General features: G+C 43.4%; 1 protein-coding gene across 1 annotated transcript in view; it reads left to right on the plus strand.

The window, feature by feature from the left end:
- Positions 1-27,091, plus strand: part of LOC130404253 (piezo-type mechanosensitive ion channel component 1-like) — a 99,558-nt gene that overhangs the window by 41,440 nt on the left and 31,027 nt on the right. The window contains 14 exon segments of the mRNA XM_056608894.1: positions 7,991-8,303; positions 8,518-8,731; positions 12,782-12,880; positions 16,101-16,284; positions 16,462-16,567; positions 16,897-17,078; positions 17,444-17,592; positions 17,990-18,148; positions 19,472-19,554; positions 19,887-20,050; positions 20,175-20,351; positions 20,728-20,853; positions 21,261-21,461; positions 25,907-26,111. Coding sequence (XP_056464869.1) covers positions 7,991-8,303; positions 8,518-8,731; positions 12,782-12,880; positions 16,101-16,284; positions 16,462-16,567; positions 16,897-17,078; positions 17,444-17,592; positions 17,990-18,148; positions 19,472-19,554; positions 19,887-20,050; positions 20,175-20,351; positions 20,728-20,853; positions 21,261-21,461; positions 25,907-26,111 — 2,362 coding nt within the window.

The raw sequence follows: 27,091 nt of genomic DNA on the forward strand, positions 1-27,091 counted from the left end.
CGCAACCATATGACCTGACAATCAAGGGACTGGTTGGGGTTCGTCTCCTCAGTATCGCGGCAATATTTTCTATTCAGTTGGCCATCCTTGATTAACTTACTTATCACTGCATGACATCTTGAACAATAATTCAATCATGAAAAATGAAAGTAGTGTAGTGATTTATTATTTACGTGTCGTGATAACAAACAGACGTTAATACGTATACGTACAATAAGTATTATAGATTGCATAATTACATTTACAATTACATTGCATAAATGCAATTTTAATTGTAAATGTAATTAAATGTAATTTGCATAAATCTATCCATCTATCCATTTATCCATTCCTCCAATCATCCATCCATCCATCCATCCATCCATCCATCCATCCATCCATCCATCCATCCATCCATCCATCCATCCATCCATCCATCCATCTATCCATCTATCAACACGTGTCTAGTTTTAATGTGATGTATTTTGTGTATGTCCAGTCAGACTTGTCTCCCTTGTTCTGTGTGATCTTGTAGGCTACTGTCCTGTGTGAGCCGAATCAGCTAAATGAATTCCCGATGATTTGTGTCATTTGGTATTAATAAAGACTTCACTAGGCTATATATCTATCTAGACTATTTAATTAAAAATGATTCACCTCAGGCTCCGTGAATGGTGGGGAATAAAGGGATAAAAGACAAGAGATATATCCCTTGTCATTTATCCCTCGTCTTGTCGATTAGTTTGTGTATGTGACGATTTCAAAAACGTGTTTTGTTAAAAGCATGACTACGCGCGATTGGTTGGTTATGCCGCTTTTCCACCGCACATGTAGCTCGACTCGACACGACTCGACACAACACGACTCGACACGGTAGCAGCACGGGTCCTTTTCCACCGCAAATAGTACCTCCTGGACGTGGGCGGGGTCGGCTGCGCGAAAGGGCCGTGACGTATTTTTGTACGCGACGCAAACAACACCTACGCAACCCACACATGGACAGAACCCACATAACAACGATGGAGGACATCGATAACATTACTATTATTAGCTGGCATGTTGAAGAAGTTGAAGAAGTGGAATATGTTGGCTGCTATGGCTGTTACCGGCATGGTTGCCATGTCGCTCTCGTGACTTCGTCACACTCTCTGGCCAATCAGTGGCCGGCCGTCTGCCGACGTCACCTTTTAGTATCGGCTCAGCCGCTTGGAACCTAGAGCGAGGGGTACTAGAAAAAGCAGCCACTTGAGGTACTAGATCGCGGTGGAAACGCAAAAAATGCGAGCTGAGTCGAGTCGAGTCGAGTCGAGCTGGTACCATGCAGTGGAAAAGCGGCATTAGATTGGTGGTATGGAGAGCAAATGAAATTGATTCCAGCTTAAAGGTTGGGTACGGAATTCGCTTTTTTGGCCATTTTTGCAAAATTACTTGAAATCCTTATCATAACCCGCTCACAGCCACTGAGTCAGAAGTACTGACATGAAAATTAAACTTGTCAATCATCTGTGGAACGGGCAGGGCTCGAAAAACTCCAGCCAATCATTTCCATTGCCACCGAGTTGCATTGGACAGTAAGTACGTCAATCAAACGGTCGCACTGCACTCCCCCTCCCCCGCTCCCCGCGCGCGACCCCTTCGTGCAGTACTCGTGACCCAGAGCTCGTGACCCAGAGCAAGTTCCTGTTTGTTGTTATCCTGCGGTAGCTACTGGAACTAGTTAATCCACATTTGGACCTAGCAGTAGAAGACTTTCCATGGCAGACAAGACGCCACCATACCACCACCACCACCACCACCACCACCACCACCACCACCAGCAAAGAGAAGGAAAACTCTTTTTCAGAGAGTAATTGATAATAAAAACGCTGAAAGAGAAAAACTGAAATCAAGAATAATCCTAGGCGCTGCTTTCGAACGTTGGCGGCAACTGAAGGACGAGAAGGGTCTAAAAACCGATGCTTGTGTGGCGGTTGACCTAGTTTCAAAGTTTATACCGTTTATACTCGGTAATACCGGTGTTGGACGAGTGAAAATGTCCACACCGCGGCAACCCTAGTGAAAACCAGGACTTCCAATACAATTATATGAAACAAACATACATTTTCTAAAAATAGTAATGATTTATGTGACCGTTTAATGTTTATAATATCTGGTGCAACCATAGCCGCGAGAACGTATTCTCAGCAGGGGGTGCTGGAAAAAAAAACCCGGCCTGCACTAGACTCGCAACTCGTCACATTGATAAAAAAGATATATAGCAGCGCAGCTCAATTACACCAGTGCATGCGCGCAAAGTTGAAAATCGATCGTTGTGTTCACTTCCTTCACACCATGGTTCACATCCAGCTGCTCACAGAACAAGTTTAGCGCACCACCGCTACCCTCACACTTTTTCATATAACCTTTTTTCAGCACTAGGTCATATGAGCATTAAATAAATGCTGCGTCTCAACATGCCTTGGACAGCAGCGAGGATGACTCGCTTTGCCACGGGCCGAAACAGTTCGGAGCGACCACAGCCAGAGCGAACACAGCGGGGCAGAGGAGTGTCAGGAAGTCTTTGGTGTACACATCAGTACGGCCTATTTGCACTACTGTTTAGTGGCAATGCAGTGTTTTATTCTATGCCTTTTTATTTTCGTATATTATTTCAATTAATGCAATTTATTTATTCATGAAATCAAGATCTGGTCTTCAAATATTTTTTCCAAATATAGGTCGTCTTACAATGGGGTTTGTGTTTATATTCGGACCAATACGGTACAGCGGGCGCTCACATGACGTTAAGCATTTCCTTGTGCATAATGTGACGCTTCAGAACCTAAAATCCCGTTTCTCCCCGTTGACACGACAACACATAACCAGCGTTTTCAGAAATCTCCACTTTGGCCGGAGTTTTTAGAAATGATCGTTTTCTGTGATAAGACAGGGCCTCGGACAGGGGGTGTTGCAGCACCCCCAGCACCCCTACTTCCCGCGGTACTGGGTGCAACTTACAGCTGAATGTAGTGCCATGTTGTTAAACGAAAACCTACGCTAGCCTGGCTCGCTCTCGCGCATCTCTGTTCGCGCTCGTGCATGATTGCGCGTCCAGGTACTTGGAATGGGTGGAGTCACGCCCCGTGCCCACTACCTCCGTCAGTTGTCCGTTGCCCATTGACTTTGAATGGGACGGACGCGCAATGCATTGTGGATCCGTCCGTTCAGTTGGAGCGTTCGCCACCATCACGCCCCGTGCCCACTACCTCCGTCAGTTGTCCGTTGCCCATTGACTTTGAATGGGGACGGACGCGCAATGCATTGTGGATCCGTCCGTTCAGTTGGAGCGTTCGCCACCGTCAGAAAGTTGAAAAATGTTCAACTTTTTCGGCAGCGACGGTTCCGTCATCCAATCAGATCGCGTATGCAAATTTAAGCACTGTGACGCGACTCGGGCTCTGACGATACTGGAAAGCGGGAAAGCGGGTCATCTTGCCTCGCAACAAGCAGGAAGAAGCGGGAAGAACCCGGCGAAGCGATTTGATTGGCTGACGGATGCCTCTGCAAAGACTACTCCCCCATCCGTCAGCCACGCCTTCCCACGTCCGTTGACTGACGGTGCAGTGGGCACGAGGTGTCAGAGTCAGCGTTGAAGGAGAGGGGGTAGGACCATTTGAGTTGTGTATTTTCAAAATCTGCTGGCGTTTCGCAAATCGCGATTTGCGTACCCAACGCAAAATCGCCTTGACTCTGAGTGCAAATAGGCCGTACTGATGTGTACACCAAAGACTTCCTGACACTCCTCTGCCCCGCTGTGTTCGCTCTGGCTGTGGTCGCTCCGAACTGTTTCGGCCCGTGGCAAAGCGAGTCATCCTCGCTGCTGTCCAAGGCATGTTGAGACGCAGCATTTATTTAATGCTCATATGACCTAGTGCTGAAAAAAGGTTATATGAAAAAGTGTGAGGGTAGCGGTGGTGCGCTAAACTTGTTCTGTGAGCAGCTGGATGTGAACCATGGTGTGAAGGAAGTGAACACAACGATCGATTTTCAATTGCCAACAGGGCAAAGGCATTCAGTTTTTTTTCTGTTACTGTTGCTCTCCGGTATGTTTTCACTTGTTTCAACGTAGAAAATGACGGCGCTGATGTTGACGGCGCCACAGCGTCTTCCGCCGCGTCTTCGGGCCGCGTCTCCGGGCCTGGCTCCGGTCCTGGCTGCGGGCCTGGCTCGGCCTCTGGCTGCGGGCCTGTCTCGGCCTCTAGCTGCGGGCCTGGCTCGGCCTCTGGCTGCGGGCCTGGCTCGGCCTCTGGCTCTGCTGACACGAGCAGGTTCACAGCTGTCGGACGGCTGCCCGACAGAAACTTCTGTAAAGCCCCCGCTGTTTCTTCTTTTGTTCCTCTTCATTTTTTTTTTATGTTTTGCCGCACCGAAAGCATCTTGAATGTTAGCCTACTCAAGAAACGACCTGCCTGCTAGCTTTATTGTTCCGCTTAGTCTTGACCCGCTGACCTCCCCTCGGACTTAACTGATTGGCGTTAATGTGACGTAACGTTAAGATAAACAACGTCACTATTTTAGTTAATTAATATATATATTGATATATTATCACTGAAATAAATAGTAGGCAGGACATTTGTATTGGCTATTTCATTTTTTTTCATTATTATTATTATTTTTTTTACTTCTGTCTGGGCCCCCCCCGCCAATCAGGCCCTAGGCACGTGCCTAGTTTGCCTTTGGGTTAATCCGGCTCTGGTTGCGAGTCTAGTGCAGGCCGGGTTTTTTTTTTCCAGCACCCCCTGCTGAGAATACTTTCTCGCGGCTATGGTTGCACCAGATGTTATAAACATTAAACGGTCACATAAATCATTATATTTTTAGAAAATGTATGTTTGTTTCATATAATTGTATTGGAAGTCCTGGTTTTCACTAGGGTTGCCGCGGTGTGGACATTTTCACACCGAGTAATACACTCGTCTCAACACCGGTATTACCGAGTATAACGGTATAAACTTTGAAACTAGGTCAACCGCCACACAAGCATCGGTTTTTAGACCCTTCTCGTCCTTCAGTTGCCGCCAACGTTCGAAAGCAGCGCCTAGGATTATTCTTGATTTCAGTTTTTCTCTTTCAGCGTTTTTATTATCAATTACTCTCTGAAAAAGAGTTTTCCTTCTCTTTGCTGGTGGTGGTGGTGGGGATGGTGGCGTCTTGTCTGCCATGGAAATTGTCTTCTACTGCTAGGTCCAAATGTGGATTAACTAGTTCCAGTAGCTACCGCAGGATAACAACAAACAGGAGCTTGCTCTGGGTCACGACTCACGAGCTCTGGGTCACGAGTACTGCCCGAAGGGGTCGCGCGCGGGGCGCGGGGGAGTGGGAGTGCAGTACGACCGTTTGATTGACGTACTTACTGTCCAATGCAACTCGGTGGCAATGGAAATGATTGGCTGGAGTTTTTCGAGCCCTGCCCGTTCCACAGATGATTGACAAGTTTAATTTTCATGTCAGTACTTCTGACTCAGTGGCTGTAAGCGGGTTATGATAAGGATTTCAAGTAATTTTGCAAAAATGGCCAAAAAAGCGAATTCCGTACCCAACCTTTAAATACGAACGTTCTAGGTCGCAAATATTTTCTATAAATACTCGCGCTTATCATCACTTGGTATCAAAATCACTATGGATGTTGCACTCATTAACTATTGAACACAAAACAGAAAACACAGCTGTCATTATCACTGTCACTGACAGCGATATATTGTTTCACTTCTTATGGCAAATGTACTTATTGTAAGTCGCTTTGGATAAAAGCGTCTGCTAAATGGTCATTTGTCCGCCGTCTATCCTCAATTAAACTGCATTGAGGTGACACGTTTGTTCAGTGCATTATTCATTTGCATTATTATTGCATTATTATGCGTGCATTATTCCTTTGCACTACCTATTATTCCTTTGCACAACGTATCTATTTTCGATATTTCAAAACGTTATCGTCCCAGAGCAAGGAAGATTAGTATGCTAGGATCTCGGTTAGCAGGCATGTATCGCGCCTATCTTACAATAATCTCATACGTTTCATTAACTCACACAGACCAACCAACCACGCGTGACACCTCCGCCCAGGCCACAGCCTTTTTGTTGCAATTTCTGAAATGAAAAAGGCTGGGATCGTACAACACCGGGTGCCCAGTTACAGCCGCGATTAATTTTCAGTCGACATTTTGTACAGTGAGTGGGAACCAATAAAGTAGGTAGGAACCAAAGTGCCGGTGTTAGTGTTGGCTTGTTCGTTCGCGAACCGGTTCGAATGAACAAGTCTTTAGGACGAAAAACCGAACCGGTTCGTTTATCTCGTTTGTTCCATAATGCGATTTACCGCTACCGGAAACCAGGCTGAACGAACAAACGATTCGCGAACGACTCCTCCCAGTTCAGTCGAGTTTCCGGTAGCACTGAGTCCGACTGACTCAGCTGAGAACCGTGCAATGGCATGCATTCCATGATGCGATTCACCGCTACCGGAAACTAGGTTGATTTGTGAACGATTCCTCCACCGAGTTTCCGGTGAATCATTTCACCGGAAACTCGACAGAGGAGTCGTTTGTCGAACCGTTTGTCGTTCAGCTGGTTTCCGGTAGCGGTAAATCGCATCATGGAATGGACCCCATTGCACGGTTCTCAGCTGAGTCAGTCAGACTAAGTGGAGTTAGTGCTACCGGAAACTCGACTGACGAACGAACGAACGTATGATTCGTGAACGACTCCTCTTGGCAACTGAATCACGCGAACTGGGTCACTGAAACGAATCATTGAATCCACCACTAGCCGGTGTTCGGTGTTCCCTGGGATCCACGCAAGTGAAGAGTCTACATTCCGATTGGCTGTCAGTGTTTTGCCGCCGAAACGTGTCATAGTAATTTGAATAAAGATCAGCCGCTCACCTTTTGCCGCTGGTAGCGTTTGACGCTTGTGTCGCTTTGGTCGCTCTTGCCCATAGAGTGACTGACTTCCGGTGATTTGGCAGCTCAATTCGCTTCTGATGTGAACGCACAGTTATGCTCTCTTGCTGTCATTTGGGATGGCATTTGTTTTGGCAGTCAGGACCCAAGTTGGTCTGTATTTCCCATACACATACATGTAAACAACAGCATCTGTTAGTCATGTTAAAGCAGATCAATGATTCAAAAAGAGAACTTGTTAGGGCTGGGTCAGCGGTCAAGTGAACCACTGTCATAAATAATGTATAAAAGTCACAAATTGGGAGCAGCCAAAACCTTTTAGAGCTAAATTATGATAAATCTGAAATCCTCTGCCTGGGCCCCAACAACAAGATGGATATGCTGTCCATTAGGAATAGTCTTAGGATAGTTTACTCCTTGGATTAAATCAGGGTCTCAAATCAAGGTGATATTATGCAGAGAAAATTATTCATGCAATTATTTCTAGTAGCCTTGGCTAATGCTATGCACTATTTGCTGACGTGTGGCTTGGTGCATTTTGGTGATACTGAAGGTCTTGAAGTGACAGAGTGTGGCTGAAAGTCCTGCAATTTTTCTGTTCCTTTATTCTGTTATGATTGTATAATGTGTCACAGTGTAAACAAGTACAGTGTATAGCACAGAACCATTTCTTACCTAACCCTAAACGTAAGCCTCTGTAACCTAAAACCTTCACCTAAACATCTCCAATGAACAATAATAATAATAATAATACATTTAATTTAGAGGCGCCCTTCAAGGCACCCAAGGTCACCTACAACATCCACTGAAGCATCTCTAGCCTCAAACCTAAACTTTAACGTATGATAGGTAGCAATTCTGCATTCAGATATCTAAACATGATTAGAATGATGTTACATAGTTTATGGAGTTGTGTACTTAAATTATCTAAGTTGTTTTCTACAAAGTTCAAACCTAGAGAAAACCGTAGTCTTATTCATGGTGGTGGACGGTTGCATGTCGATGGCGTCATATGTGTCATAAATGCCATATTTGTCTTATTTCTGATGTGTTTCTTGCATCTCTCAACCCAGATTGAAGATGTACTCACAGACATTGAAGAAGAAGAAGAAGAAGAAGAAGAAGAAGAGGAAGAGGAAGAGGAAGAAGAAGAAGATGAGGTGAATGAAGCAGTCATTGATGAATTTGTTGAAGCAGACATCGATGTTGAAGCAGGCATTGTAGTTGCAGACGAGGATGAGACGATGCTTTCATCCAACATGCCTGCTGAGAAGGTTTCCACAGCGACCAGAGCTAAGCAGCTGGCCCAGCGACTTCGAACCACAGCACACGAGGTTCTCCAGGACGTAGGACGGATCCTAACCATATGTCTTTTGGCTTTAGCTGGTAAGATTATTGTTGAATTTCTAATACATAGGAGATTATGAATATGTGTACTCAAAGCAAATTATCTATGTATGTTAAGTGTTTGAGACTTAAGTGCTTATAGTAAAGTAGGTGCTAATTAAAATGTTTTATTATTGTTAAATTAAATTACCGTATCCTTTTGTCTGTTGCTTTGTCCATGACAACTGCCGTGTTTGTGTGATTGCCTCTGCAGGCATAACTTTTCCATCTACGTTCTCTGCGGTCTACTTTATTCTCTTCATTGGCCTGTGCACATGGTGGGCGTGTCACCTTCCCATCAGCCCCGTGGGGTTCAACGCGCTGTGTGTCATGGTTGGATTCTTCACTGCTGGACACATGGTCTGTCTGTATCTGTACCAGAGTCAGGTGGCACAAAGCCTCTTCCCACCTGAAAGTCTATGGGCCAGGTAAAGTATTGTTCCTTTTTACACTTATTCCCTTAGCGGCACTCAAAACACATTTTCAACATGTAGACTATTTGCAGATGAAAGTTGATTTATTACTACTTTCCGACATCAGATTTTTTTAATCTGTAAATCTTAACAACTCATTTGGATGGATGGATTTATTTGAGTATCTATTTAGCTAATTTACAGTTTTGGTCTTATTAGGTGAGTGCTGCATGCAGCGCTCAACTGTTGTTCTTCATAAGTTTTATTCTTTCTTTCTTTCTATCTTTCTCTCTGTCTTATTCTCTACAAACTTTGGGACCTATCTCCTTCCTCAATCTTTCACCTAGAGACTCCATTCAAATTTTCAGAATAGCTTGGAATCGCGCGCTTCATTTCAGATTTCTTAATATTTTATACTTTTTAAGATATTCTACTTTTAAAATACTGTCTTTTTTCAACATGGGAGTCAATGGGTGTTTAAGACGTAACTAAATCAATTTCCAACCGTTTATCTTTGTTCAAACCATTTAACAAATCTACACACTTGTATCTTCAATAATATCTAAACCAAATTTCGATATAATTTAAACTTTCTTCAGAATCACAGTTATAGTTTCATACCGGCTTCGTTTTCAGCTTGTTTTCTATGGAAACATATATGTAGAATTCAAATGGCAATGCAATTTGCAATTCAATAAGTCATTACATTATGCAATTGACAATTCATTCTGCAATTGAATAATGTAATTTGTAAAGACGTTATTCAAATACGTTATACGGGGACGCTATAGCTTTTCAATTTGAATAAAGGAACTCCAAAAATTTGACAAAATGTTATTCTATTTTTATTGTTATAACTTTTGCAAATTGTATTGAGGATTTCATTGTCACTTTGCATCTTAAAATACACTTTGAATAACGTGTTTACAAATTACATTATTAAATACATAATTAATTGTCAATTGCATAATGAAAGGACTTATTGAATTGCAAATTGCAATTTGCATTGCCATTTGAATTTTGCTACATATGCTTCCATAGTTTTCATTGAAGACGTCTGCCCATTCTGACACATCTACTTCTTAAGACATTGTAACTCAATCATTTTTCAACTGTTTACCTTCTCATCTCATCTCATCTCATCTTCGTCCGCTTATTCGGGGTCGGGTCGCGGGGGGAGCAGCTCAAGCAGGGGGCCCCAGACTTCCCTTTCCCGGGCCACATTGACCAGCTCTGACGGGGGGATCCCGAGGCGTTCCCAGGCCAGTGTTGAGATATAATCTCTCCACCTAGTCCTGGGTCTTCCCCGAGGTCTCCTCCCCACTGGACGTGCCTGAAACACCTCCCAAGGAAGGTGCCCAGTGGGCATCTGGTACCTACCAAACTATTTAACAAATCGACACACTTGTATTTTCAATAATATCCAAACGGAATTTGGATATCATTTAAACTTTATTCAGAATCACAGTTTTAGTTTCATAACGGCTTCGTTTTCAGTTGGTCTCTTTGATTTACGTTGACGCTGGAGCGTGAGGACGTTCAGCACTGTTGCCAGATTGGGCAGTTTTTTCCGCCAGATTGGGCTAATTTTGGAGGAGGTTCAAGCAGTGTTGCCAGGTTGGGCTGTTTTTCCCACTCTAGTGGGCTACTTTTAATCACACACGGCTCGCTACTCTTTAAGACGCACGCATGCGCGCGCGCACGCACGCACGCACGCACGCACGCACGCACGCACGCACGCACACACACACACACACACACACACACACACACACACACACACACACACACACACACACACACACACACACACACACACACACACACACACACACACACACACACACACACACACCAGCAGTGCAGGGCAATACATTTGACCTTTCAGATTAATCAGGTCAATTCATTTTACATTTCTGCATTTTTTGCAATGCTTTGCGCTTTTCATTCAGCTGTCACTTTATTTGTTTCCAACCATTTACATTTTCTTAAATGGTGTGTATGTTTACATTGTTTACTCCATTTAGACCTTTGAACTTTTGTTCAAATCCCTTCGCTTGATTTAAGCCATTTAACGTTTCTTTATGTGTTAATCGATGTGGCTTTATTAAATAATATTTTCAAACGCACTTTGCACTACAGCACTCACCTCATTTTCTGCAGGAAATGCATTTTCTAGTTGATAATAAAGTCTTCTCCTAAGGGCACGCCATATGTGGAGGCTGATAGTTGGCCTCCGGTTAGTGGACATTGTGCAACGATTTAAGATCAAAATGCTACATTTTGTTATTCGTGGTGATGTCAGGGAACACAAAGCTGAATTTTGGCCCAAGGCCACTCCTCCTTTAGTTTGTGAATGCTAATAGACATCAGGGGCCCTATTTTAACGGTCTGAAACGCAAGTGAGAAGCGCCAAGCGCAATTAGCTTTGTTGGCGGTTCTATGGCGATGTCGCTAGTTTACCGGCGGGAAAAATTACTCTTGCGCCCGGCGCAAATCTTAAAAGGGTTGGTCTGAAGTAGCCTAATTACCCGTAGGTGTGGTTTGTGCGTAACGTGCAATAAACCAATGAGAGTGCCAGCTCCCATCCCCTTTAAGAGCCATGAGCGCATTTGAATCTGACAAGTTGATATTTTGACAGCGCGTCTGCAGTCTCCGATGAGACAGATGCACATGAATTTCAAACTTCAAATGGCTCAGTTTATGGCCAAATAATATGGCCTAATTCACACATGGAATAAGGTTTTCTTCCACAACTTCAAATACTGAGTCCTATTTAATATGGTTCTATTTAATGATATTTAATGATATACGCAATACATTATAAACATAGTTTCTTATCAGTGTTGTCATTATCGTTATCGACTTGTGTTCCCAATATGTGTCCCCCGTTAATATACATTGACATGCGTTACGTGTTTAGTTTGAGTGTGTTTAAACAGATGACGCACACACATGCGGTAAAACAATATTTTCTCACGATCAAATACTCATCATCCTAAAAGTTGTGGGCATGTACACGATGTCTGTGTCAAGAAAATATGTGTTTGCTGTACAGTGTTTGCAGATGCATTGATTTAAAAGTACAACTTACCGCTGTATCAGCTGTTCTTTCCCAAATAATTTACCAAGAATGTGTGGCTAGGTAGATGAGAGAAGCAAAGTGTTAGCGCGAGGTGCACAAGCAACATTATGCATGCGCCCTTAAAATAGCATCTCAACAATGCGCCACTGACCTTTAACCAGGTACTTCCTGGTTTGTGGCGCAATTGTTTTCTGAAACTGCAGAATAGCACAAGGGAACGTTTGCGCCAGAGCATGCCTCCTCCTTTCGCAGAGCCGCCCCTTGGGGCGCAAGATCATTCCCCTAATTTACCGACGCGTGGAGCAGGAGGAAAAGAACGCACTGCGCCAGTTGCAAACTAGCAACGACACATGCGCCAGTGATTAAGTCAATTGCGCCGGATGCAAGATACGGCCCATAACTACTACTGTCTGGGTATAATTACATACATTTCAATGAGTGTCAGAGAGTCAAATGATAGCCCCCCGCTCATGGAGACACTAAGCCCCAAAAAACTGTTTTGCACATACCTCTAGAGTATAATGAAGTCATCATTGTTGTAAATATTAACTGTAAGATTTGTTCATAAATTCACAAAAACAATGGGTTAGCAGCTAACTAGACTTTCCAAATGTACACTATAGAATGAGGTCATGTAGTGGTGGGAAGTCATGACTGGAGTCCATTTATTCTGATCTGTACTCTATCTGACAACAAATATTATATTAGTAGAGAATAAAAAAGTTAACCGCAATTACTGCCTACAAGAAAAAATAAATATCTACCATAAAACAAAATACACAAAAAAGGTTCAAATATAGAAAGACTATGTAGGAAGAGTCTGTTAGAATTCCTTTCATTCAATAATCGTGGCTTTCCTGATCTGCCCTCTACAGTTCTAAATATTCACCATACGACACTTTTCACAATGTTCCTGATTTATCTGAGGTATAAAGACACAGTGTTGATTTTCTCTCTTCTTTAAATACCCTAGCCACTAGACTGTTTGGCCTGAGGACATGCATTCAAGCATGGAAGCTGTTCTGCCCCCTCAGACCTCATCGTGAACTCAACCATATTGGCCCGTCTATGTCAATCCGGTGATATTGCTCCTTCCTACATAACAATAGCCATCGTGCTGAAGAAACCAGCAGCCACAGGACACCAGCCAAGGTATCAACTGCCACACCCGACCCATGACCTTGAACTATCGCCAGTCAAGGTTTAAGAGCGCTGTCACATGCACACAATATTGGTCCTTTTTAATCTGACTGTAGCAGGGTCAAAGAGCGTGCGGAGACCACAGTTCGTCGTCCCTCACTGGGTTCCTCGTTATTTTAACGACAGCAAAACAAATCAGAGGCTTGAAATTATCAAATCAACAACATCCGGGAGAATCCTTGCGTTCAGCGCTCCACGACCTGCCTTCGATCTCTGGTGGAGATCTCTGTGGGGATCTCTGTGGAGATCGCTGCTGGGGATCTCTGGTGGGATCTCTGGTGGGGATCGCGTTTGGATCACTCCCCTCTTCGCCTCACTCTGCTCCCCGGTGTTCCTACTACAAACAAGCAGGCACATAAATACACACTCCCTGGATTAGCCTGATTGCGAGCAGGTGCCCGCAATCAGACCCAATCCCCCCAGCCGATCCGGTGCCCTCCCAACCTGCCCATACTCCCCCTGCAGGCCAGACGCCGCAGGTCCCCTCACACTGACCCTGGTACGGGGGCCCCTCATTGACTCAAAGGGGTGGATCGGTTGTCATTTTTAATCTGACCCTGGTACGGGGCCATCATTGACACATAGGTGTGGATAGGCTGAACCAGAGAACTCAGGGGACTGGTAAGGATGCACAATTGTATTTTCTCCAAAAAGGAGGAATCGAGGGCATTCGCCGGTGACTTCCAATAGAAGAACATAAAACTAGTCATAGACCTAAGGGGCAAGAAATGTCGCCAAAGAGAAAACAGAAAGCAATAGAAAACAACAAGGTTATAGAAGACTAAGCATGGAGAACCCCGACTTAGAACATTATACATTGGAACTAATCAACCACGAGGGGATATGTCTAACAAAGAGCCAAACAAAGGAGAGCATCCACTGAACACACTAAGGAGTTTTAACCTGGAACCGGGACCCTGGTCATGTTGGTTGGGGTGCTTTTTCACCCAGCCAGACCAAAGCATCCAGTCCCTGACTGCATGGTCTGAAGACCACTACAGATTGACATAGAACAGACAATAGGGCCTGTCATATACCTGTGTAATACGTGTGTGTGTGTGTGTGTGTGTGTGTGTGTGTGTGTGTGTGAGGTGTGTGTGTGTGTGTGTGTGTGTGTGTGTGTGTGGGTGTGTGTGTGTGTGTGTGTGGTGTGTGTATTTTCATCAGAAAAAAGGGTGAGCCAACAAGTGATAATGTGGAGCTCAGTTCCAGGAGGGACAGCAGAGGGCATAACTATGAGGATGAAACACAGGTACATGTATATTAACACAAGAAATGAAGATTGTGTTTACAGCCTCATCTTTTATTTGACAGTGTGTTGTGTGTGTGTGTGTGTGTGTGTGTGTGTGTGTGTGTGTGGTGTGTGTGTGGGTGTGTGTGTGTGTGTGTGTGTGTGTGTGTGTGGTGTGTGTGTGTGTGTTAGTTTATGCTCCTGTCTTCAGGTCATTCAGAGAGACCGAGACACTGGGGGAGAGGCCATTAGTGGTAAGCTGCATCTATAAAATATATTTAACATAATATTGATTATTTTACGGTATAAATTTAAAAAACTAAAAACACATTTTTAGCAGCAGGATACGAGTATAGTTCATTTCTTAATTGCAGCCTTTTATTCCCCAGACCTCTGCCTGCCATTAACCCAGAAGGAGAGAAAAACCCGTTCTTGTCATGGGACGAGATGGTGATGCAGCAGAGCTACGTCTGTGCTCTCATAGCCATGATGGTACATCTCAGCTAGGGTCAAACAAAGTGCATCCAATGTTATGCTCTGTCCATGGGTCCTCAAATCGTGTCCGTATCGTAGGAAATGGCAATTAGGTTGATACATAACTGGATAGGGTAGATCAGCACAATAATATAACTATTACAAATTAATTTCAGTAGAGGCTAATATTAACATGACTGTGTAAGATATACAGTACACAGTGTAACAATACAGTCAAACGAATTTCTGTCATAGTTATTCTGCCCCTATAGCCTACCACAAAATCAAAAACATTGAGAGTTCCAGATACCCTTGTCTTGCGCAATCACACTGCTTGAACACCATGTTCATGCAGAGCAGTGTCAAGCCACACCTTCCTTCACATAGCCTACTGAAATTACGTCTTCTGAACTCGCAAGCCACTTAAAAGCGGTTAGGATCACGCTAATTCCGCCGGAAGTCCCCAAAGTAGGCAGCACCCCATTAATATTATAACTAGGTATCATTAAAAGGCCTGCAGGAAGTGGTTACCTTATTAATAGAACCTTGCCTAAGAGTAATTTACAAGCAAGATAGTGATAGTGGATAGGTAGTGTACATGTTGATCCGGTAGTGATAGGTAGTGTAGCATGTGATACATGAACTGGTGAATCCGGAGGAGCTGGTGTACATTGGTCGACGCTCTTGGCTCCTCTCGCTGTTTTGGAGGTCATATCTCCTACGCTGAGCCCTCATCTTCGCTGCTCTGCTCAGCTCTGTGTGTTAGTCTGTAAGTTGTCAGGCAGAAGATGATATAAACACATTCCTCAGTTTTCAGCTACTCAATCACTTCAGTGGCAGTCAGCTGCCTCAACATTCACTGTTTCGGGGACAGAGCCTTTCTCCAGGGTTGCTCCCAGGCTCTGGGAACTCCCTCCCCAAAAGACATCAGAGAGCTCAAATTCCCTCCCATTTGTCCAAGTGCCGCCTCAAGACCAATCTTTTTCTCTACTGCCTTCTCTTAGCCCCCAACCCCCCCATCCTATCTGAGTGTGTGTCAGTGATGTATGTCTGTTGTTTGTTTTACCACCAGCCTCCCCTCAGTTTAAAGCGACTTTGAGTCCTAGAAATGCGCTATATAAATCGAATTTATTTATTATTATATTACTATTATTATTATTATTATTTATATACTACATCAAGTTCATGTTTTTTCTTCATAATTTACATTTTCGTTAGGTGTGGAGCGATCACTTACCACAGCTGGCTGACCTTTGTGCTGTTGCTATGGGCTTGTCTCATATGGATTGTGCGGTCCAGGTACTATAAAGACAATAACATTCAGGTCTGAAGCAATGTATTGAAAAACTTTCCTATACATTTGAAACAATCCTATTTCCTTGTGTTTTGTTCAGACGCCACGTGGCCATGCTGTGCCTCGCCCTTCATCCTGTTCTACGGCCCTGGCGCTGTGTTTCTCTGCAGTTCATCTGGGCCATGGAGTTCCAGCTAGAGCTGCCCAACAATGTGGGGCTGCTGAGTCTCAGACAGCTGGGCTTAGATAGGGCTCAGTACCCATGCCTCAGGCTAGGCGCTATGGTAAGCAGGTCCCTATTTAATTGACAATAAAGTAAGAGAAACCAAGGACTTGAAAGCAGGTCTTAGAAGTCACACAAGATAGTCTCACAAGATGGCTCGGAACTGGGTGTTTAACTTTATTTAGATAGAAATTTGTTTAAATCCACTTATGTTTCTGTACATTTCTTTTCTCCTCAGCTTCTCTTTACTCTTACCTTCTGGCTGTTGTTGCGGCAATCAGTGAAAGAGATTTTCAGTAGGAAAATTAAGATGTTCACTCAACTCCAAGAGGTCAATACCAGAGGTGAAGGTTATTCCTTTCCTCTTGCTTACACAGACATGCCCACCTGCAGAAGTGTATATTTAGCCATGAAACGCTAACATAAACAATATCACAATATTATTTTATTACAAACATCTTTAAAAGCCTGTGCATGTTTTAGAGACACGTAAACAAATATGAGATGAGAGGCCAGTAACAAACAACTGACGGAGCGTTATAGTTTAGTGGCTGTTTGACTACTTAGATAAGTCTATGGGTCTGGTGTGTATAGGACTGTTCACTTAGAATACCTTGTCACCATTTCTCAATGTTCTCTTTGTGTTTACTTCTCCTGTGATGACCATATATAGGACAGAGTGGGGGTGATGCATCAGTGCTGAAGGTGGTGGGAGGAGTGGTGATGAGCTGCTATGCCAAGTACTGGATCTACGTCTGTGGAGGGATGTTTATCATGGTCTCCTTCGCTGGGAAGCTTGTTGGATACAAAATCGTTTACATGCTGCTCTTCCTTCTCTGCCTATGCCTCTATCAGGTCGGATATTGTCACCACCCCACTGCATTCCTCTACGTCATTGTACTATTTATTATTGTGTTATATTATGTGTTTTATTATTTGATTCATTATAGTTTTTGTGAATAATGTAAATGTATTTATAATTTACCTTTTACATTTAGGGCATTTAGCAGACGCTTTTATTCAAAGCAAATTACAATAAGTACATTTGTCAGAAGAAAGATAAAAATCAATATATCGCTTTCGGCACAGTAAGGATGTTCAGTGCCAAGCACTTACAATCACTAGGTAAACTGCTTCCCCGTATACAACAAAGATAACTAGGGTAATTATGTAAAGTAATTATTTAATTCTGTCCAGTCACCCATATGTCATGTGTCCAGGTGTACTACTCCCTGTGGAGGAAGCTGCTGAAGGTGTTCTGGTGGCTGGTAGTGGCCTACACCATGCTTATCTTAATCTCAATCTACACCTACCAGTTTGAGGACTTCCCTGGCTACTGGAGGAACCTCACTGGGTTCACAGAGGAACAGTGGGTTGACCTTTTCTTATCTCCTCATAGGTCTTTTAACCATTCAAATACATTGTTTATAGCTTACCAGAATAAATTTACTTTTATGTTTTGTAATGTGGCTAATTAATACATCCAAACGATTTAGGCTGAGAACAAATAAAGAATACAGTCAAAATTTGACAACAGAAAAGGTTCGGAGGAAAGGATTGACTAATGGTCATCAGTAGACAGTAGACTTACAGCATTTGAAGAAGAAGAAGGTGAGGGGGTCTGCAACCATAAGGATGCTAGGTAGCTCCACCATTAGGGGGAACTTATCCAGGCATGGTTTTCTTGACCGGTGACCGGGTTACGGTTGTTTGAACCTAACCTTAACCCCTGCTCCCATAGTCTAACATAACGTCTGCGTTTCCAGGTTGGCTGACATCGGCCTGGAGACATTTGCTCTGTCAGAGCTGTTCAGCAGCATCCTGATCCCCGGCTTCTTCTTGCTGGCATGCATATTGCAGCTGCACTATTTCCACACGCCGTTCATGAGCCTCACAGACCTGGAGCACGTAAACCCTTTACACAGGTGATTAATGAGATGATTGTTTATACATGTTTTAGGCTTTTGCTATAAATCCATCTATTTTACAATACGCTGTAGTTATTGACTGCTGTTATTATACAATGCAGTGGCGGCTGGTGGTTTTTAAAGTGAGGGAGGAAGGACTGCGCGCTTGGTTGCCATTGGCCTGCTTGCACTGTTGGTGTATGGTGGCATAAGAATGTGAGACTCAGTTTGTCACTCAAGTTGTTTCAGGGTGTTTTGGCGAACTACAAAATAGCAGGGAGGGAGTTATGTGAACAAAATGTATACAAAGCCACCAGTGGCATCACTGTAATTTGAGAAGGAAAGGATGCAAAGCATATTAGTCAAATCAGGCCTACTATTGATTTGTAAAAGTAAATAAAAAAATCTGGGCCTATTATTGGGCCTATTTTTGCCCTCACTGACTGAAGTTATTTAGCTATGTTTATTTTCAGTTACAATTGCTTGTAATGCTACCAGTAAGTCATGCGTACCTAGCAAACCATGTAGCACTCACAACACTGACGTTGCCATTACTTCTGATGACCTTGATTTTGGGAAGTGGTCTACCTCTTTCTGAATGAATGGAATGGTTTTTGTAATAAGACGTTAACAATGTCCTCCGTTTCCAATGTTTCCATTGTGCATTTAGGATCTCGCTATCGCAGATTTCGCTTCTGCGTCTCTCAGACTGAGCACCGCGGCAATGCAGACCGGGTTTGTTATCGACAGCGTTGCCAGATTGGGCAGATTTCCCGCCCAATGATAATTTTTCCAGCCTAACATGGTTAAAAGTAGCCCAATTGGGTGGGAAATCGGACCAATCTGGCAACGCTGCTCAACATCCAGGGATCCTGCTTATTGGTTCATAGCGCAGACGGATAGATTTTTGCGCGAATCAGACCCCTTAAGGTCCCACCCACTCAGAGGAGGATTTTCCTCCTCTCTCCCATTGAAACCCATGTTATCCACCGGCCGCCAGTACTTTCGGGAAAATGAATGGGAGTGGACGGCGGCGGAGGGAGGACGTTCCTCCCTGAAGTAATTGTCAATAGGCGATAGGGGGTGCTAATGTCCCTTTACCCAGGGAAACGAACATTATATATTCAAAGGCAATAAAGTAGTCATATTTAAGGGCATTAATTCATTACAATAGTCGGGGCAATCTAAATTTTTTATTCTCAACAATGTTAGGGAGGATCTTCCTCCCTCTCCTCAATGGAGAAGCCTCCACTGATACAATGTGTAATACATGCGTTAAATATTAATGTTAATCATATGATGTTTATATGGTGATTACTAAATATATCATCCTGAAATCAGAAAGAGTGGCTGCGCCAATTCTGAGGGCACTGAGTGCCTTGATGAAGATCTGGAGATCGGAAACCACGATCTAGAGGATGGAGGTGAGTGGTTCTCCCATTCTTTAGCTTGAACTTATGATAAGATCGTCCAGTTTATAGTTAAATTGAGGTAGGAATTCATTATGTAGCTCTTGTTTATGTAAGAGAGAACATATTGAAGTATGTGACGTAATATACAAATTATGATCAGATGTTGAGTAACAGCTCCTGCTTGTAAGATCTATGTGGTCGTTTCTACTGAAATTACCCAACTTAAACCAAATCAGGAAGAACTTACCAATAGATATGAATATATTTTTATTTTGTTTTTCAAATTATCTGATATCACACCTGTCGCTAAACCATTCTTCTCTCCTCCACATCCTCGACTCCAGCGCTTATGCCTAGTAAATGGGGTCTAGTGATGGATAGGTTGCTGGTTCTTTGCAGACAGTTTTCAGATACGTTGACCCAGACTCAGGAGTTTCTCTGGAGGTTACTTGAACTCCACATCGTTAAGATGGTGGCCTTCTACACCGTGTGGGTCGCTCTAGGAGAGGTAACCACCTCTTCTCTCTTAATCCGATCTGTCTTTTAAGGCTCTATTCAGAATTGGAATATTAAGAAATAAGTACAAGCTCATATCATCCTCTCTTTTAATGTTTTCACCTCTCCCCCTGCAGCCTTCAGTCATGAACCTGTTGCTGGTGGTCCTGTGGTCCCTAGCCATGCCCTACGGCCGCTTCAGGCCCATGGCGTCCTGTCTGTCCACCGTCTGGGTGTGTGTCATCATCGTGTGTAAGATGCTGTACCAGCTGGTCATCGTCAATCCGGACAAGTACTCAAACAACTGCAGCCTGGTAAGATTTAACGTACGGTATATCAAGAGATTGTTACTGAAAGAAGATATATAATCCTTTATAATCCGACGGTCTCTGAACCAAACCAGACACAGTTGGCACCACAAACTGCTCTACTTGTTAGTCATCTAGGTTAGATTCTTCATTGGTCATGTTTCCCCCCCCCCTCCCCTCCCCACATCCCATTAAAATGAATGACGTGAAAGTGACACAAATGCAATATTTTAAAGTGATTTTAAAAGTGCTGTAAGCATGTTATGGGTACTTGCGAAGGTAATCAATAACATTTCTCCTGAAGTGATGTGAGTTTGAGAACAGTTAATGATGGGTGAAGTCGGGTTGGTCTGAGCTATCATCTCCACCTCCTCCCCATCAGCCTTTCGCCAACATGACCAACCTGTCCCCGGAGCAGATGAAGAACTCTACGCTGTACAAGGGGCCCGTGGACCCCGCCAACTGGTTCGGCTTCAGGAAAGATGCCACAGTGCTGGGATACAGCAAAGTGCGCTTACACCTATAATTCCTTTATAGTATAAAATGTTAATTTTTAACAACATAGTTGCCCTGTCTACACAAGACAAAGCTTTTGCAATCTAGACTGTATCTGTATTAAATATTAAATGTATACATTTTACATACAGGGCACAACAATGTTGGATAAATGCAGCGTATAACATCTCTGGAGGGGGTTTGATGAAGGGTGTCTGTATCTCTCGTTCAACTCTTCCCGCCTGATAGGACTGAGAAAAACATCCCTCTTTGCATTGCAAGGTTCAGAAAGCTTGTGTAAACATGGTCAATGCTAAACTCTATCCCCATGATGGCTCACACTAAACGTGTAACATTGCTTTTCCAGTTCAGTGGGTTGGAGCAGTGAGATTTATTCAGATGACTATTCTCTTCTTTCAGAATCATTTGGTGGTCCTTATGCTGCTGGTGTTTGAAGCCACAGTCTACCGTCACCAGATCCACCACTACTGCCAGGTCCAGTGCTCCCCCCCTGCGGTCCAGACCCTGTTCCCCGCGGCCACCAGAGACACTCTGGACCAGGGCCTCATGAACTGCCTCAAGTACCTGCTCAACTACGCCTTCTACAAGTTTGGGCTGGAGGTTTGTTTGTTTTGTGCTTTTCAACACATTGTTAAGCAACAACCTCTTGTTTTTATACCCTACAATTACCCCAGCTGTGGTTATTTTAACAGCTTAATTATGTGTTTCCCTTCATAAAATGGTTAGATCCCACAGTCATGGTGTAGGCATTGAATTACACAATTGATCACATATCACATGCGTCATTGTGTAGTTCTGTTCTATTCTCCTGACCAATGAACTGTATGAAATCAGTTCTATATCAGGCCGAGAAGCAGCTGGGGCCGTTAGTAAGACGTCTGTTACTCTGCAAGATCGTTTGTAGTTCACAGCCTCTCCTACGGACGCAGCTAACTGTGCTAGTAGCTTGATAGGCATGTTGAACACAGGAGTGCTGAAGTGTAAAGTAGGACCCCTGGTTGTGTATACGTGGAGTCCAAGCCTCTTCAACCAATAACACATCATCATCACCAGAAGTCTTGAGTGCTTTCACATTTCACATGTATCTGTAACTCTCTGTCTCTCCTACTTCATTTATCTCTCCCTCTCTCCTTCCTATACATCCATTTCTTGTTCTCTTTCATCATTCTCTAGCTTGCTTTCCATTTTGTCTCACCTCAAAGCATGTGGATAGACTTTAAGATGAGCAAAGTGTGTGTGTGTGTTTTAGTTTGTGTGTGTGTGTGTGTGTGTGTGTGTGTGTGTGTGTGTGTGTGTGTGTGGGGGGGAGTTTAATCTGTTTGGAAGAGAGTGTTTTTGTGTGTGTCAGAGTGACAAATAAGATATTCTTAGTGTGCGTGTATGTGTGTGTGTGTTTTAGTTTGTGTGTGTCTCTGTGTGTGTGTGTGTGGGGGGGAGTTTAATCTGTTTGGAAGAGAGTGTTTTGTGCGTCAGAGTGACAAATAAGATTTTCTATTTGTGTGTGTGTGTGTGTGTGTGTGTGTGTGTGTGTGTGTGTGTGTGTGTGTGTGTGTGTGTGTGTGTGTGTGTCAGTATATGTTGTTCACACATACGGCCAATCAGGAGAATATCAGGACTTACACGTGTGTCTGAAAGCAGAGCTAGTGTGTGAGAATTTGATGACATTATAAAATTAGTCAATTTATGGTAACAGGTAATTGTTCAATGGAAAGTGTAGTATACTATGCATGCAAATCAATTATTAAATAGCTTTTATTGTTATTCAGGGCTGAAAAGTGCATTGACATTTAAAATGCAATGCAACTACCATTGGTTAGTTGAAAATAATAATCATCGAGATTAAACATCTCTTCCAGTGTCCTGGCCAAGACAGGCAGCATTAGTCTGCCCTACAGCCACACATAGCATACACAGAAAAACATACGAAAAAATATAACCGCAAGCGGTGATTAACAGGGCCCAAGCTAAATTAAAAGTCAAGAACACACTAATGGAAGATATAAAAATATAACGAAAGATGTTCCACTGCAGCCTCATTCACATGGTCAAAATGTCTATTGATAAGCACACAACATCCAGAAAACTCAAAGCATTTCTCAAATGAATTAAGGGGTTTCTTCAAAGCATATACCTGAAAAATATTTGGAATTCTGGGGAAATTAAACATTTGTAGTCAAGAACATTAACAGAAGAAATATAATATGACAAGAGTTAATTATGAAGGAAAAATGGTCAATGAGGAGTTCCCCTTAATGCCATACTGTGTCTGGGCAATCCGACTCTTGGAAACAAATGAGCCGGAATGTTGATTGCCTGATGAATTTCAGGTGCTGTTCAATGTTGTGTTTCTTAAATGACTGGCAATGACAGAATGTCATGTTCAGCTTGTTCATAATGCTCTAAACAGGATTCAAACTTTCAACCTAGGTATCATTAGTACACGGCATTATCCCGTTGAGCCACTGACATTCCTGAACTGCATGAAGCCTCATTCACATGGTGAAAATGTCGATTCATAAGCACACAACATGAAGAAAACTCCAAGCACACATTTCACAAGAGAATAAAGGGATTTCTTAAAAGAGTAAAGATCTGAAAATCTACACTGTTAATGGTATTTGTTATCCTTTATTCATCCCTTTTAGGGGGAAATTCTTCTCTGCTTTTGACCCATCCGGGTAGCCGGTGAACACATACACACACAGAGGTCCACACACATGGGGGCACACGCATGGGGACACACCGGCACTACCGGAGCAGTGGGCTGCCGCGGTGCAGCACCCGTGGAGCAGGTGGGGGTTTCAGGTGCCTTGCTCAAGGGCACCTCATCCGTGGAGGCTCGGGATTCGAACTGGCCACCCTCCGGTTACCAGTCCAACTCCTTAACCAGTGTCCTAAAGATAGCCGTATGGTAGTTATACAATAACAAAATGTTCATATAGGCAAAATGGGTTGAGAATGTGGACGTTTGGCTTTTCTATGAAATTGTGGGAAAAGTAAACATTTTTAGAGCAGAAGACCAGGGTGAAAAAGATGCGTCTGATTCTAGAGATTGATATTCTGAAAGAATATTGAGTCCAGGTCAATCTGGTGAGGAGAAATAAGCCTAATTCATGATTTTTTAACAATAGCGCCACCTTTGGGTGCAGTACCACAAAAAAATTCAAGATTTTTTGATTTACGGTATGGCTGCAGTATGACTTTTACAGAATTTGAAGGGGAAAAAAAAAACGGTTTCTCTCATTTGTTCGTTCGTCTCGTTCACCATTCGATTCACCGGAAACTCGACTGAACGAACGAACGAGATCCGGTAGCACTAACTCTACTGAGTCTGACTGACTCAGCTGAGAACCGTACAATGGCGTGCATTCCATGATGCGATTTACCGCTACCGGAAACCAGGCTGGACGAACAAACGATTCGCAAACGACTCCTCCCAGTTCAGTCGAGTTTCCGGTAGCATTGAGTCTGACTGACTCAGCTGAGAACCGTGCAATGGCATGCATTCCATGATGCGATTCACTGCTACCGGAAACTAGGCTGATTCGCGAACGACTCCTCCACCGAGTTTCCGGTGAATCGATTCACAGGAAACTCGACTGAACTGGGAGGAGTCGTTCGCGAATCGTTTGTTCGTTCAGCCTGGTTTCCGGTAGCGGTAAATCGCATCATGGAATGGACGCCATTGCACGGTTCTCAGCTGAGTCAGTCAGACTCAGTGGAGTTAGTGCTACCGGAAACTCGACTGAACAAACGATTCGCGAACGACTCCTCTTGGCGAACTGAATCACGCGAACTGGGTCACGGAAACAAATCATTAAATCCACCACTAATTCTGACCTCATCTGGCTCCAGTAGGCGGGGCCTATGTGAAGTAGGCGTGGTCTATGTGACGTCTTAAATGCGGCTTCCGTGTCTGTCTTAAAGATGCTGCCTTCTGTGGCTGGGGTAGATATTACAGCTTGTATGTTTGATCCTGCTCTCTTGTGGCTGTGTGTAGTAATTACAGCTTATGTGCTTTATTTACGTAACATTGTTCTAACCTGCGCGTGTGTCGATGGCCGAGCCGTTTTAATGCTGAGTGTCGCTGGCTGTGTGCGCGTGCGTGTGTGTTTTTACCTGCACATGTGTCGATGGCGGAGCCGTTATGATTAAAAACATAACGTCTGTCGCTGCCTTTCTCTTGACGTGTGGTGTGTGCGCGTGCGTGTAAGTGTGTGTTGTGTGTGTGTGTGCGTTTCCATGTATGTTTGTGCACATGTGCGTGTGTGTGCGGTGTTTGTATGCGGTGTGTATGTGCATGCTTGTGGTGTATGTATGCGTTTGCGCGTGCTGTGTGTGTGTATGAGCTGCAGGCTGCTTGGCACATGCGCACATGAGTAACTTGAGTAACTGGTGCGACAGGCCTGCTATTATTATTATAGTAGTAAGATTTAAACAAAATGATAATTTTTTGTTTTGTTATACTTAAAGGTACACTGAGCATACATCAAAGCATAAATAGTAAAAAATACAATGTAGAGTGCCAAGCTGCTTCTGTAATAGGGTAGCTTGTTTCCGTCACTCTACAGAAACCATCACCGCAAAACAGATGGTAGAACACGTAATCAAACAAAGACAAAGATGTTGGGCAGCTAGGGCAAAACATTGCATCATGCTCACAAATCATAGTCTTAATCTTAAATTCCCAACAGGAAATGTTGCACACAATCCAGATCAGACCGATAGTGTTTTAAGTGTAAAAGGAAAGTTTCATAGATATTTGTGTGTCTATTACTTTCCCTTGTTTTTCCCAGTTTTAAAAATGTTAACCCTATTGATAAGACTTGAACTATGCCTTTGTCAAAATTCAGACCGGCTGAATGAGTAGAACCGTACAATCCAGAGGTTCTTGGACCCCTGCTCATTGTACATTACATAGGCAAAGTGCTTCCGCAAACAGCCCAGGTCTATAGGATTCAAGAACATTTGAAAAGTAGGACATAAAGTTGGACTATTCCCTCATTCCTTCTTTCATATATTTTCTCTTATCTCATTTCTAACAGATATGCTTTCTGATGACGATTAATGTGATTGGCCAGAGGATGAACTTTGTGGTTATAATCCACGGCTGCTGGCTGGTGATCATCATAGTGAGGCGGAGGCGGGCAGCAATGGCTCGGATCTGGCCTAAGTACTGCCTATTCCTGTGCGTTTTCATGATTTATCAGTATGTCCTCTGCGTGGGGATGCCGCCCGCCCTCTGTATCGGTAAGGCCACGCTCTGTACTCTCTCCAAAGAGGCGTCATCATAGGACAGACACAGGTGTCCCTCCTAAAGCGAGTTATGGGTCTTTAATGCAACAGCAGATTGAACCAGTCAAGGTATCCCCCGATCTCTGCAAGAAGGTTTGCAAAAACACGAATATATTGCAGAGCAGAAAATCAATAAAACAAAAAACAAGAAATATTTAGCAGTCAGTAGTGGCATCAGAGCCCCTTCTGAGGTGAAGGAGTTGGGAAAAATAACCAATGCTTTCATGCCTGCACAGTATCCGAAAGAAAATAACTGTTTGATTTGATTTGAAATAGATTCCGATAGAGATGTTGGCAAGGCAAAGCGACCCATGTGCCCATGTAGTTAAAGTGATTTTACTGCTGCAAACCTAAAATATTGGTCATGTTTAATAATATTAAAAGATGTTCTGAGGAGTATAGGGGCTATAAAAGGCAGCACAGTTTGGGCCAGAAGCGCACAGAGTCCAGCCGCCTTAAAGACTGGCAGATCGCTTCCTTCATGTTCAACAGATTAGAGAGGATAAGGTGTAAGCAAAGAGAATGTAGATAGGATTAGAAGGTTGGAGTTGTCGTGATAAGTAATGAATAAGGCCTAACGTGTGATACTCACTCAGCGATTATAAATCTTTGTTTTGAGTTATTCTAGAGCCTATAAAAGGCGAAACAATATATTAACCGGCTTATTCTTATTAATACTATTTTATTGTTTATTGTTGTATAAAGGTTAATACATTCAAAGCCCTTGTACAAGCCTTATAGGCACAGATGTGTGCGTACGAGTTGTCCATGAGGTCAAATGACGATGTGCCCTTTAATAGCAGACCCATAATTAGTGTTGGAGCGACAACTATGTGTCCTATGGTGAATCCTGTGAAAAGGGTCTATTCAATGGATTTTAAATATATATATATTCACTATAAGTATCCTGATGACGGGTGGTTTGAGGCAGTCTC

The sequence above is a fragment of the Gadus chalcogrammus genome, chromosome 15, assembly GCF_026213295.1.
Source record: "Gadus chalcogrammus isolate NIFS_2021 chromosome 15, NIFS_Gcha_1.0, whole genome shotgun sequence".
Lineage (NCBI taxonomy): Eukaryota > Metazoa > Chordata > Actinopteri > Gadiformes > Gadidae > Gadus > Gadus chalcogrammus.